Below are 13,355 nucleotides of genomic sequence, written 5' to 3'. Positions count from 1 at the left end.
GGATGTCTCAGCTCTGACAGGAAGTGATGAAGAGTCAGTTAAGCAGGTTGAGACCTACAATGTGATGTGGATACTCTTTAAAGTCTACAATGTGAGGGTGGGATGAAGTAGATTACTCTAACGATCCCTTGCAGAGTTTACATTCTGAGATCTTTTCATGTGCTTACTTACTTGTGATAGTCTTTAATTTCTAAATTTATATCATAAATCATATACTGTCTTTTTAAAAAATGTTTTTATGTCTTTAAAAACCTTCATGACCTAAACTACAACATATTTAAAACATTTCAGAACTGGGAGTTACAGTAGTTGAACCCCAACTGGAGATCCTGGATAAAATAGTTCACTCTTCTAAGCCTCAATTTCCTACTTTGAAATGTGTGATGTATTCATACAAATACACTTTGAAAATGGTAAAGATCTAAACTAAAGGTTTATATTAATCTCCAAATCTATTCTTCCTCATTCTGTTAGCATCCTTACCAATCTCTCGTCCTCTCTCTCTCAAGAAAAGGAAGTATCTTGCCTCAGTTCTGCACCAACTAGTAGAGGCCCTGTTAGTCCTAACTTGTAGTATTATGTTGTTCCTAACTGGTCTGTCCATCTCCAGCCTCTATCTCTCCATGAGTCTATGCGAACTTTGTCAACATTCGTACCTCAAAACCTTTCAAAGGCTCCCAACCATGAAAAGACCAACTTTCTAATCAACCTTGTTAGCTTTAAGGAACCAAATGGCCTTTGCAGTATCAACTTCCACCCCACATTAGTCACACAGGATAAAAGTACCACCTCCAAGTTTCTTCATGCTCTTTTCCCCTGGAACACTGGGGCGTGCGTCCTCTCAAACTCAAGTGATCCCCTACCACAAAACAAATGTGATTGCTCTTCTCTCTAAAAGTAAATTCATCTCCTATGGGTAGCACTAATGTAATTGTTGCACTGTGCCTATCATAATCCTCTGTAATTGATAAATTTATACACACAAGGAGCAGAGGCTGAATCACATCCCCAAAGGACCCAGACATACTCTTAATGCTTGAGAAAAAAAATTTTTAAGTGATAAACAACAATTTTCTTTCCTTCCAATGTTGACACGTCACATCATTCTGTCATAGGGCAATATGTGATCTTCACCTTTGAGCCAACCATCAATCTAGATCAACTTCCAAATTGACTTAGCTCAAAGCTAATCTTTCCTCTGAAGCACATAAGTATCATTCTTAAAACTCTCACAAGAAATATATAAGTAGCTTATAATCCAGAAGTATGAGAAAATGAGTGTGAGAAAGCAAAAGTGTTGTTCTTCCACCTCCCCAAAGAAGATGGTAAGAGCTGTTTTTTAAGAAAACATTTGTTTAAAAAAAGTGCTGCCCTGGCCAGGTGGCTCAGTTGGTTGGAGCGTCGTTCCATATACCAGAAGGTTATGGGTCCGATTCCCAATCAGGGCATGTACCTAGATTGCAAGTTCCATCCTCGGCTGGGGCACATGCGTGAGGCAACAGATCAGTGTTTCTTTCTCTCTCTAAAAATCAATGAAAACAGATGGGGAGAACCAAGATGGCGGCATAGGTTAATGCCGGAGTTTGCTGCTCTGAACAACTACTTCAAAAGTGAAACCAAAAAACGGAAGGGACATCACCCAGAACCACAGGAACGCTGGCTGAGTGGAAGTCCTACAACTAGGAGGAAAGAGAAACGCATACGGACACTCAGAGGAGGCGCAGTGCTGAAGTCAAATTCTGAGGTGCGGAGTGCGTGAGCGGGCTGGCGGCCGAGGGCGCGGTTGGTGTTTTCAATCGGGAGGGAGTCGCAGACTCTGAGCTCCAGATCCGGGCGAGTCTTTAGGGACCCAGACTCAAACGGGAGAAGCGGGACTGTCTGGCTTCGGTCAGAGTGAGTGCAGCTTTCTCTCTGAGCTTTGCAGCGGGTGCTGGGACTCAGAGAGGCAGAGCCCCTGGGGACAGGACTGAGAGCCGCCATAACTGCTCTCTCCGGCCCACCCTGTTGATCCTGTGCGACCCGCCCCACCCAAGCCCTGCACACAGGCATTTGCCGGATAGCCTCAGGCAAACGCCAGATTAGCACCTCCCTAGAGGACAGAAGTTCTCTCACTGCTGACACAGCTGATTCTCATAGCCACTTGGCCTGGAGGTCAAACCCTCCCTGGAATTAACTACAACAATCAAGATTTAACTATAAGACTGCGAACAAAGACCACTAGGGGGTGCACCAAGGAAGCATAACAAAATGCGGAGACAAAGAAACAGGACAAAATTGTCAATGGAAGATATAGAGTTCAGAACCACACTTTTAAGGTCTCTCAAGAACTGTTTAGAAGCCGCCGATAAACTTAATGAGATCTACAAGAAAACTAATAAGACCCTCGATCTTATATTGGGGAACCAACTAGAAATTAAGCATACACGGACTGAAATAACGAATATTATACAGACTCCCGACAGCAGACCAGAGGAGCGCAAGAATCAAGTCAATGATTTGAAATGCGAGGAAGCAAAAAACACCCAACCGGAAAAGCAAAATGAAAAAAGAATCCAAAAATGCGAAGATAGTGTAAGGAGCCTCTGGGACAGCTTCAAGCGTACCAACATCAGAATTATAGGGGTGCCAGAAGATGAGAGAGAGCAAGATATTGAAAACCTATTTGAAGAAATAATGACAGAAAACTTCCCCCACCTGGTGAAAGAAATGGACTTACAGGTCCAAGAAGCGCGGAGAACCCCAAACAAAAGGAATCCAAAGAGGACCACACCAAGACACATCATAATTAAAATGCCAAGAGCAAAAGATAAAGAGAGAATCTTAAAAACAGCAAGAGAAAGAAACTCAGTTACCTACAAGGGAATACCCATACGACTGTCAGCTGATTTCTCAACAGAAACTTTGCAGGCCAGAAGGGAGTGGCAAGAAATATTCAAAGTGATGAATACCAAGAACCTACAACCAAGATTACTTTATCCAGCAAAGCTATCATTCAGAATTGAAGGTCAGATAAAGAGCTTCACAGATAAGGAAAAGCTAAAGGAGTTCATCACCACCAAACCAGGATTATATGAAATGCTGAAAGGTATCCTTTAAGAAGAGGAAGAGGAAGAAAAAGGTAAAGATACAAATTATGAACAACAAATATGCATCTATCAACAAGTGAATCTAAGAATCAAGTGAATAAATAATCTGATGAACAGAATGAACTGTTGATTACAAATAGAATCAGGGACATAGAAAGGGAATGGACTGACTATTCCTGGGGGGGAAAGGGGTGTGGGAGATGCGGGAAGAGACTGGACAAAAATCGTGCACCTATGGATGAGGACAGTGGGTGGGGAGTGAGGGCGGAGGGTGGGGCGGGAACTGGGAGGAGGGGAGTTATGGGGGGGAAAAAAAAGAGGAACAAATGTAATAATCTGAACAATAAAGATTTAATTAAAATAAATAAATAAATAAATAAAATAAAAATCAATGAAAACATATCCTCAGGTGAGGATTTAAAAGAAAAAAAAATGTTTAAGTACTAACATAAGAAAATGAAGAGTAAGACTAAAAAATATAAAAGTATATACTTTTTAAAAATATATATATATTTTTTAAATATATTTTATTGATTTTTTACAGGGAGGAAGGGAGAGGGATAGAGAGTCAGAAACATTGATGAGAGAAAAACGTTGATCAGGTGCCTCCTGCACACCTCCTACTGGGGATGTGCCCACAACCAAGGTACAGGCCCTTGACCGGAATCAAACCTGGGACCCTTCAGTCCGCAGGCTGACGCTCTAACCATTGAACAAAACTGGCTAGGGCTAAAAGTATATACTTTTTAGCCCCGGTCAGTGTGGCTCAGTTAGTTGGAGTGTCATCCTGTGCACCAAAAGGTGGTGGGTTCAATTTTCGGTCAGGGTACATACCCAGGTTGCAGGTTCCATCCCCAGTTGGGGCACATGTAACCAATCAATGCTTCTCTCTCATGTCGATATTTGTCCTTCTCCTTCTCTCACTCTTCCTCTCTCTAAAAAAAGTATATAGTTTTTGGTGCTCCAATTTTGAAAACAGATTAATATATTCGCTTAGTAATACTCATCTTTCCTTCTCAGACAGGACATTCCTGGAAATAAAGATCAGAGTGAATGTGTGGAAATTAACTACACTATATGAATGGGCTAATGGGCCCAAACTTCTTTGCATCTCACAATATTCCTTACTCAATGTCTAAGATTTTCATTGATATCCTCAACTCAAGGCCAAAAAAAATAAAACAAAGTTCCTGCCTTCAAGGAACTTACAGCCAGGTCTGGAATGTTGGTGGTCACACATGCAATCATGTTAATGGATACTTTAGTGAGTCTGGCTATGAGAGAAAGTACAAGAAAGATTTAACAAAGAAGGGGAACATTTGAGTAGGGGGGAAGGGAGACATATCTCAAGAGTGAACATTATATTCAAAAGTAAGCAGATATGCAGCATGGCCCACCAGAGCCTTGCTGGTCCACAGACCAGCATTTTTATCATTTGGGGGCCTGTTAGAAATGCAGAATCTCAGTCCCCTGCCTAGATTTATAAAATCCAAACCTACTTCTTAAATTTTTTTAAAATATATTTTTATTGATTTCAGAGAGGAAGGGAGAGGGAGAGAGAGAAACATCAATGATGTGAAGGAATCACTGACTGGCTGCATCCTGCACGCCCCATACTGGGGAGCGAGCTTGTAACCTGAGCATGTGCCCTTCCTTGACTGGATTCAAACCCAGGACCCTTCAGTCCGCAGGCTGCCGCTCTATCCACTGAGCCAAACAGGCTAGGGCAAAACCTACATTTTTAACAATATCCCCAGAAAATTCTTATACTCATTATAGTTTCAGAAACCCTGTAGACTTCAAAATAGTAGTTTGGTATGGTTAGAATATAGGATGCCATGGGAAAGAACTCATAAGAAGTGAGGCTCCAACATCTCCAGATCATGGAGCACCTTATCCTGGAACTAATGGGAGTCACCACAGTGTCTGACTGTAAGTAATAAAATGACATGATCAGATTATCAAGGAGACTAGGGAATGATATGGGAGTTGGAGAAACAGATTCATTCCATATGAAGTAGATCTAATAAGACTTAATCACTGTGGAGTCAACACATGGGTGTGGGGGAGGTGTCAATGAAATATGAATGAGAAATCATGAGGAAACAGCAATAGCAATATTCACAAAAGCACAGAACACACAAGAACAGATTTGGGAAGAAAGACTAGTCCAATATGAGATGTGATGGATCTGAAGTACCTGTAGTTCAATCATGATGTCTAGTACATAGTCTATGTACAGGAAGAGAAATCATGCCATCATCAGGTAGGTAGGGGCTGATACCCTGAAAATGGAAGAGGTCATCCAAAGGGGATAAAAAATTAAAAAGCAAAGGACGAAGGACAAAACCCCCCAAAACATCAACATTTAAGAGATAAACAGAGGAAAAAGGAAGCACCAAAGCCAGTGAGAAAAATTCTAAAGACAAGAAAGAGTAATGTCACCGATGCCAAGAAAAGGGTCTAACGCAGGCAAAACGGGAGACAGAGTAATATGCCAGAGAGCAAGGCCTTGAACATGGATCATCTCACACATACATAAGTGACTCGAAGGAGTTATATATATCAATGGATCTTTCTGGGTTATAGAATTAGGATGATTTTTAGTTTACTGCTTTTCCCCTGCATTTTGCAATTGTTCCTCATGAGTTTTATAATTTAAATATATACGATAAAAAAGGTAATAAACAAGACAAGGATGGCTTTTGCAGAGGTGACTGCAGTGGGTAGATGAGTGGATGCAAAGTGAGGAAATGCAGGATGGGAGTAGACAGGGAAGAGAGGTTGGGAAGCATCTAGAGCAGTGGTTCTCAACCTTCCTAATGCCGCGACCCTTTAGAACAGTTCCTCATGTTGTGGTGACCCCCAATTTCATTGTTACAAATTGAACATAATTAAAGCATAGTGATTAATCACAAAAACAATATGTAATTATATGTGTTTTCCGATGATCTTAGGCGACACCTGTTAAAGGGTTGTTCGAGGTCGTTCGACCCCCAAAGGGGTTGCGACCCACAGGTTGAGAACTGCTGATCTAGAATAAGTCTAGAGTCCTGGGAAAAGTTTTGTCTTTCAGGTGGGAAAGACCTAGGCATGCTTAGAGGCTGAGGGATAGAAGATTGCATAGAAAAAGGGTTTAGTGCCCAGGAGAATAAGGGGACAAATACTTCTTTACTTGCTGAGCACACAGTGGTGAATAAGACAAAGTTCTGCTCTCACGCAACTTATTTTCTAAGAAAATAGAGAAAAGATAAACAAGTAATATCAGACAAGTGAGATATGCCATGATAAAACTAAAATACGGTAGTTTTTAGAGCAGTGGTTCTCAACCTTCTGGCCCTTTAAATACAGTTCCTCATGTTGTGACCCAACCATAAAATTATTTTCGTTGCTACTTCATAACTGTAATGTTGCTACTGTTATGAATCGTAATGTAAATATCTGATGTGCAGGATGGTCTTAGGCGACCCCTATGAAAGGGTCGTTCGACCACCAAAGGGGTCGCGACCCACAGGTTGAGAACCCCTGTTTTAGAGTGTTGACATAAGGCTTCTCTAAAGAAATAGCATTTAAGTTGAGTCCTAAATGACAAGAACTTAACTTTACAAAGAAGCAGGAAAGACCTGTTACCTCTAATTTACAGATGAGACCGAGGATAAAAGAGGTTAAGATTTTGCAGCAAGTAAATGGAACCCAGGTCTGATGAACACCCAGACCTTCTATAATAGAACTAGAGGCGCAGTGCACGAATTCGTGCATGGGTGGGGCCCCTTGGCCTGTCAGGCAATTGGGGGCAGATGGGGGCCAGCTGGCCGGGGAGGGACTGTGGGAGGTTGGTTGGCCGCCAGGGAGGGACCATGAGAGGATGGCCAGCTGACCCTGATAGGGGCCCATTGGGGCCCTCCGGCTGGGGTGGGGCCGTGGGAGGGCTCCAGGGCGTGTCCGGCCCTCTCGCCCAGTCCCCATCGGCTGGACCCCAGCAGCAAACTAACCTACCAGTCGGAGCGTCTGCCCCCTGGTGGTCAGTGCACATCATAGCGACTGGTCGAGCGGTCGACCAGATTCATCAGACACTTAGCAAATTATGCTTTTATTATATAGGATTATTATATAGGACACCCTTTCTACTAGATTGTGTTCACGCTGTTGTGTCCCTCAAATGCAACAGTGATGATGAACGATAGACCCTTCAAGGGATGTTAAGGACTAGACAAATAAGAGTAACTGGCATAAGTTTCATTGTCAGAAGAACACTGAAAGCCAAAAGATGTAGTTCTGCGAAAGCAGAGGCAAGAAGGTCAACGGCTGAGGCCTAATGAGAAAATCCAGGCAGGCTCCAGGCTACAAGTAGGCTACATTCCCAAGATTTATAACTAAGTTGTTAAACAGTCATAAAACATTTCCTCCATTTAATTTCATGCAGAAAGCCGGTTTCCAGGCCGGTGCACAAAAATCCATGTAATCATACTTATTACTATAGTAACTAATAAAGCACTTACTAGGTACCAGGCTCCACTACCAACACTACTCCCACTTTATACCTAAGGAAATAGGCCTGGCTGAAGATATTAAGGAACTTGTCTAATGGCACTAGGCACATAAACAGAGGTCAGCAGTCCAGCCCGGGCCTATTACAGATCCTTAGCTCAGTCTTAGTTCTTATGCTGTCTCCCAAAATACCTTTAAACACTGGTCTTTCAAAGTCAGCTTTTCCCCAATTCTAAAACCTCAGTGGCCATCTCCCCTTCTCAGTGGTCAGGAATACTATTCAAAGGAACACTTTCATCAGGCTTCCTTAGTCCCCACCCCCACCCCCAAAAGTCTAACACCAAACCTATCTCTTGATAAACTTCAATCCATGAGGGCATTTACTCACACATTTGACACCCACTGAGAATTTAACTTGCCTTTGGAGTCCCCACGGAGTGCCTTGCATGTGTTCATTTATTCATTCATCGCCACTTACCGAGCCTACGGTGACAACTCCCAGCCCATACCACAATCTCATAAATACTAGGAAATTCAAGCAAAATCCCAAACTGATCATAATTAAATGACCATCTCTAAGCTATCCCTAGGCTCATTCAAAACTCCCCACCTATACTCCCCCTCCGCCCCCCGAAATAAAACTCAAAATCGAAGTCCTAGCTGGTTACTGATCGCCAATAATGCGTGCCCAAGGGACAGCCCTAGCTGGTTAATCCTAAGGAGAGTAACAGCCGACCCTCGCAGCAGCCTTCACAGCCCGCCTCGGCTTCGTAGGCCGGAGGTAGCCCGAGGACATGATCCTAACCGGAAACAAGCCATGCCCGCGGCCATGACCTTCTGAAGGCGACCAACCCCATCACCCGAAAATCCCTGTAGGGAGCATGGTCCGATGCCCCGGGATGTTCAGCCCTGGAGCGGCGAGTGGGCACGGAGAGGGGGCAGGAGGGACCATGCCCCTCCAGGGTCCACGACTGATCACCCGGAAGACGCCCGAACTGCAGGCGGGCTGCGGGGAGTGCGGGGCACTCACCCGGGGACCGGCGCGGTGAGAGCTGCGGGCTGACAGCGGGCGGCGTGCGGCCGGCCTGGGCCGCCGGCGAGGAGGCGCAGGGAGAGCGGGAGGCGCGGGGCCGCCCCGGCGCGGAGGAGCCAGCGGGCGGGTCTCAGAAGGGCTGCCATGGCTCGGCTGTGCCGACCGCAGGCTGCCTGCACGTTCCTCCAGAAGGACAGGGGGAGCACGTGACCCCGGGGTCGCCCGGCGCGGGAGAGACCAAGGCCGAGCGCGCCAGACACCAGGGGAGCCCTGAGTCGGTTTTCGCTTGGAAGATGGAAGTGCCTACTTCTCTGAGGAGATAGAAGCCCCGAGACACGTTTAAAATGACAATAGGGCTTTATTTGTTATTTACGGGAGTTTCACTTTCCGTTTTATGACCTTCATCCCAGCATGTTTAGCCGCCCCACCCCTACGCTATTCAGTTGGTAGAGTCGGCAGAGGTCGACTCCTCCCAGGTGAACGCCGGGGCTCGCCGCGGGCCGACTGATGAGAACCCTGGAGAACTCCTGGGAGGGGCCGACTGTGAAGATCCCGGAGTGCGGAGTCCTCAGCGCGGAGGCTGCTGCCCCTGGCGTTCAGTATGGCCGCGCGAACTGAGTGGGGACGTCCCATGGCTCTCAGAAATGTGGGGCAGGAAAGCGTTGGGGACCTTTGCACTGTGCCGGGGGACAGGGTAAAGGAAGACCTAGGTCCGACCCCGCCTCCCTAGGCAGTGCCTGGCTTTATGAAATATAGCTGGAGTCTGACACTTTCAAAGCTTGCACCGAACTCATCCTCCCCAGCGCGCACGCTCCCCTCTTCCTGCAATACATGCACCAGCAGCCGAGGTAAGAGCAATACGAGGAAGAGTCTGGCGCCAAACCTGGGGATCACATGGGAGGCTCTTGCTTTCACAGGGTTTAAGGTCCAGAAAAGTTCCCTGCGCGCAGGTGGGACAGGCTTCCGCTCCCTCCACCCCACCTGGCTGCGTCCTTCCCGTTCCCAGGTGGACACTCAGAAGCTACCTTTGGAAGCCCTGCCTAGTCATTTCCCCTTTGGCTGTTGAGCTCCCTTGACAGCTCCTTTAAAAAGAACTGTGTCACTTTTTCTTTTTTTACTGACTTACTGGGGTTGGTTAAAATTGTATAGGTCTCAGGGGTACAATTCTATAATTCATCATGTGTATATTGTATTGTGTGTTCACCACACCAAATCAAGTCGCCTTCCATCACCATGTATCCATCCCGCCTATATCCTCTTCAGCCTCCCCCTACTCTTTCCCTTTGGTAATCACCATACTGTTGTCTGTCTGTGAGTATGTGCGTGTGTGCTTGCGTGTGTGTGTTTGCGTGTTTGCTTAATCCCTTCACCTTTTCCACCAAGCCCTGTGACCTCCTTCCCCTCTGACAGCTGTCAGTCTGTTCTCTGTATCTATAGCCTGTTTCTATTTTGATTGTTAGTTTATTTTGTTCATTAGATTCCACATGTATGTGAAATTATATGGCATTCGTCTTTCTCTGACTGGCTAATTTCACTTAGCATAATACTCTCGCTAGCACAAAGAGCAAGATTTCCTTCCTTTTTTATGGCCGAGTAGTATCCCATTGTTTAGTTGTTCCACAGCTTTTTTATCCACTCATCTACTAATGAACACTTGAGCTACTCCAAATCTTGCCCATCCTATATAATAAAAGCCTAATAGGCTAAGTGTCCGGTCGTCTGTTCAACCAATCAAAGCGTAATATGCTAATGATATGCTAAGGCCGCTCAACTGCTTGCTATGATGTGCACTGACCACCAGGGGGCAGATGCTCCGACTGGTAGGTTAGCTTGCTGCTGGGATCCTGCCTATGGGGACTGAGCAAGACGGGCTGGACACGCCCTGGAGCCCTCCCACGGTCTCTCCCCTGCTGGCCAACCTCCTGCGTCCCTCCCCAACCCTGATCATGCATTGGTGGGGTCCCTCAGCCTGGCCTGCACCCTCTCGCAATCCGAGACCCCTCGGGGGATGTCGGAGAGCCAGTTTCGGCCTGATCCCACAGGCCAGTCCGAGGGATCCCACTGGTGCATCAATTCATGCACTGGGCCTCTAGTTTTACATAAAACATGAAGTATCTGAGATTGTAGCCATTATAATCTAAGACAAAGATTTTCATTTAAGACCATTTAAAAAAAAAAAAAAAAACAGAAAGAAACATTCCTCTTCAAAATTCTAAGCTGGAAGTATGGTATTCAAAACCCTGAATGGGAAATTTACAAGGTAGGGGACATTATTCTCATTTCACTTAGGTCAATTAAACTTTTTTGGCATCCTAACAGGGCCCCTGCCCTTTATGGTTAATCACAAAAGGTCAGAAAATAGAACTGGCCCTAACTGGTTTGGCTCAGTGGATAGAGCATCAGCCTGTGGACTGAAGGGTCCCAGGTTCGATTCTGGTCAAGGGCATGTACCTTGGTTGCAGGCACATCCCCAGTAGGGAGTGTGCAGGAAGCAGCTGTTCGATGTTTCTCTCTCATCGATGTTTCTGACTCTCTGTTCATCTCCCTTCCTCTCTGTAAAAAAATTAATAAAATCTATTAAAAAAAAAATAGAACCGATCACTCATAATTGTTTGTCCACCTTTTTGTAGTCTTCTCCAGTTTTCACACAAATCCATTCAAAATAGTGTGAGCCAATTTACAATAGCTAAGATCTGGAAATAGCCCAAGTGCCCATCAGTAGATGAATGAATAAAAAAAGCCGTGGTACATTTATACCATGGAATACTATGCAGCAGTAAAAAAGAAGAATCTCTTACCCTTGGAGACAGCATGGAGGGACCTGGAGAGTATCATGCTAAGTGAAATAAGTTAGTCAGAGAAAGACAAATATCACATGATCTCACTCATAAGTGGAATCTAATTAACAAAATAAACTGATGAACAGAGTGGATCCAGAGACATGGAAGCATGGAACGGATTGCAGAATCTCGGAGGGGAGGCGGGGGGGAGGATGGATGAGTGGAAGATAATCAACCAAAGACCTTGTATGCATATATGCATGGCCCATGCACACAGACAATAGGGTGGTGAAGGTCTGGGGTAGGAGGCGGGGGCAGGTTGGAGGAGGTCAATGGGTGGGAAAAAGGGGACATATGTAATACTTTCAACTATAAAGATTTAAAAACACACACAAAAAAAAACAGTGTGAGCAAAGAACCAAGTGATTGCCTTGAGTTTAAAAGCCTATTTTGCTTAAAAACCTTAACATTTTAAGCAACAGATTTAATGTTTAGCTATGATTGTATTTTCTCTTAAGGCAACTTGTCTAATGAATCTGGGCTTCTTCCATCTGTGATTACATCTTCCATATCCAAATTTATTCATGTATGTGATTCCCAATTATTCAAAAAATATTCTGCTTTGACTTTTATTTGTACACAGCCCAAGATTCTCAGTGTAAGTGGAGATCCAATTTATCATTGTTATACCCTTCAGCAACACTTCTGTCAAATAATAATTCTTTCATAAACCCACAAACCAGGAAGACAGATGCAGGGTCATTTACTATAAGAAAGTAACCAGCACTGGCAACAAGGGGTTGTTGCTGATATTTTCCCAGTGTTATCATGTGTGAAGGCTAAAAGTTTATGTGTTTCCCACAGGGCAGACAGTGTCTGAATAAATCAATAGTAGTCAAACGTAATTGGCATTTTAACGTATTATACAACTGAGTCCCTTCAAGACAGAAAGCAGTTGTAATCCTTGTAATAGCTGAAAATAAACTTTAGGAAGTCTTATTGACAGTCATTGTTAATTCCTGAAATGTGACATGAATCTCTTAAATTTCCTGGTTAATTGATTTTTTTGTTTTTAAGAACCTAGAAACTACATTTCATTTTTTCTGAGCAATAGATAATGTGGTATTTCTGTTTTAGTTTGTGCCTCTCTAAGGGTTGAAAATTCGTCTTTTAACAGTTGGACACTTTTATGTAACTTGCCTTCTGGTAATTTCAGTTTAAATTGGAGAGGGAGACTAATAGAGTTTCCTTGGGCTTAGGACAGAATATATGGATTTTCCATTGCATTAAGTTGCAAAGACACTGATCTGGCTGTCCTTGGCTGCCCATCCTGTTTTCCAGGTCTGATTGGGAAGAATGCAAATCACTTAGAAATATGGTTCACACAGGATGTAGAAACGATGTGTGTCTTTGTGTTGTCTTCCACTGGAGAGCTAGTGGTATGTTTTCAGTTGAGTGTGGGAAAGTTGAATTATGTTAAATTAAAGCAGTTTGTGAACTATATATGGGAAGGAAGATATGTTTTTATTGCTGCATGTGAGAAGGAGAAGACTGTATCAGCATTTTGTTGTTGTTGTTGTTGTTCCAGTTTCTCTTACATACGTAGTTCTTCTGATTTCCAATATCACCCCCTACTTATAGACACAGGGATCAGCATGTGACCTAGGCCTAGCCTATGAGAGAATTCCATCCTATTGGCTAGAGTTTTCGTTTTGGGTACCCAAACTAAGGCAATTGGATTTATAAATGCCGCTAGTATGGCATATGTCTTATCCTAGAGTCATCAGCCATGAGAATGTGAATCAGTAATTGCTGCTGGCCATTCTCCCTGCCCACTGAAGACACCTGTATGTAGTAGGAGAGAATGAGAACATCACATAGAGAAGTAGAGCCAAGGACTAGAGAGAAGCCTGGTGACTTCACTGGGGTTTCTATATCCAGTTGTGCTTGAAGCCAAATTTATACCTG

The 13,355-nt window shown here is 44.2% G+C and overlaps 1 protein-coding gene and 1 long non-coding RNA gene across 5 annotated transcripts in view; one reads left to right on the top strand and one right to left on the bottom strand.

Annotated features, from left to right (window-relative positions):
• LRPPRC (leucine rich pentatricopeptide repeat containing) overlaps window positions 1-8,799 on the bottom strand; it is a 92,458-nt gene extending 83,659 nt beyond the window's left edge. For all 3 annotated transcript variants that reach the window (XR_004971850.1, XR_004971851.1, XM_036334711.1), the window contains exon 1: window positions 8,605-8,799. Coding sequence is in view for 1 of the 3 variants with exons in the window: in XM_036334711.1 (XP_036190604.1) it covers window positions 8,605-8,753 (149 nt within the window). In the remaining 2 variants the exon portion in view is untranslated. The remainder of the gene's footprint in view (window positions 1-8,604) is intronic.
• A 350-nt stretch (window positions 8,800-9,149) lies between these two features.
• The window catches only part of LOC118669047, an 80,191-nt gene continuing 75,985 nt past the window's right edge, over window positions 9,150-13,355 (top strand). For both annotated transcript variants that reach the window (XR_004971847.1, XR_004971848.1), the window contains exon 1: window positions 9,150-9,455. This is a non-coding gene — a long non-coding RNA (uncharacterized LOC118669047). The remainder of the gene's footprint in view (window positions 9,456-13,355) is intronic.

This window comes from Myotis myotis, unplaced genomic scaffold (genome assembly GCF_014108235.1).
Source record: "Myotis myotis isolate mMyoMyo1 unplaced genomic scaffold, mMyoMyo1.p scaffold_m19_p_14, whole genome shotgun sequence".
Classification (NCBI taxonomy): domain Eukaryota; kingdom Metazoa; phylum Chordata; class Mammalia; order Chiroptera; family Vespertilionidae; genus Myotis; species Myotis myotis.
Note: the sequence above shows the minus strand (reverse complement) of the source record. Positions and strands in the feature narration are given on the sequence as shown.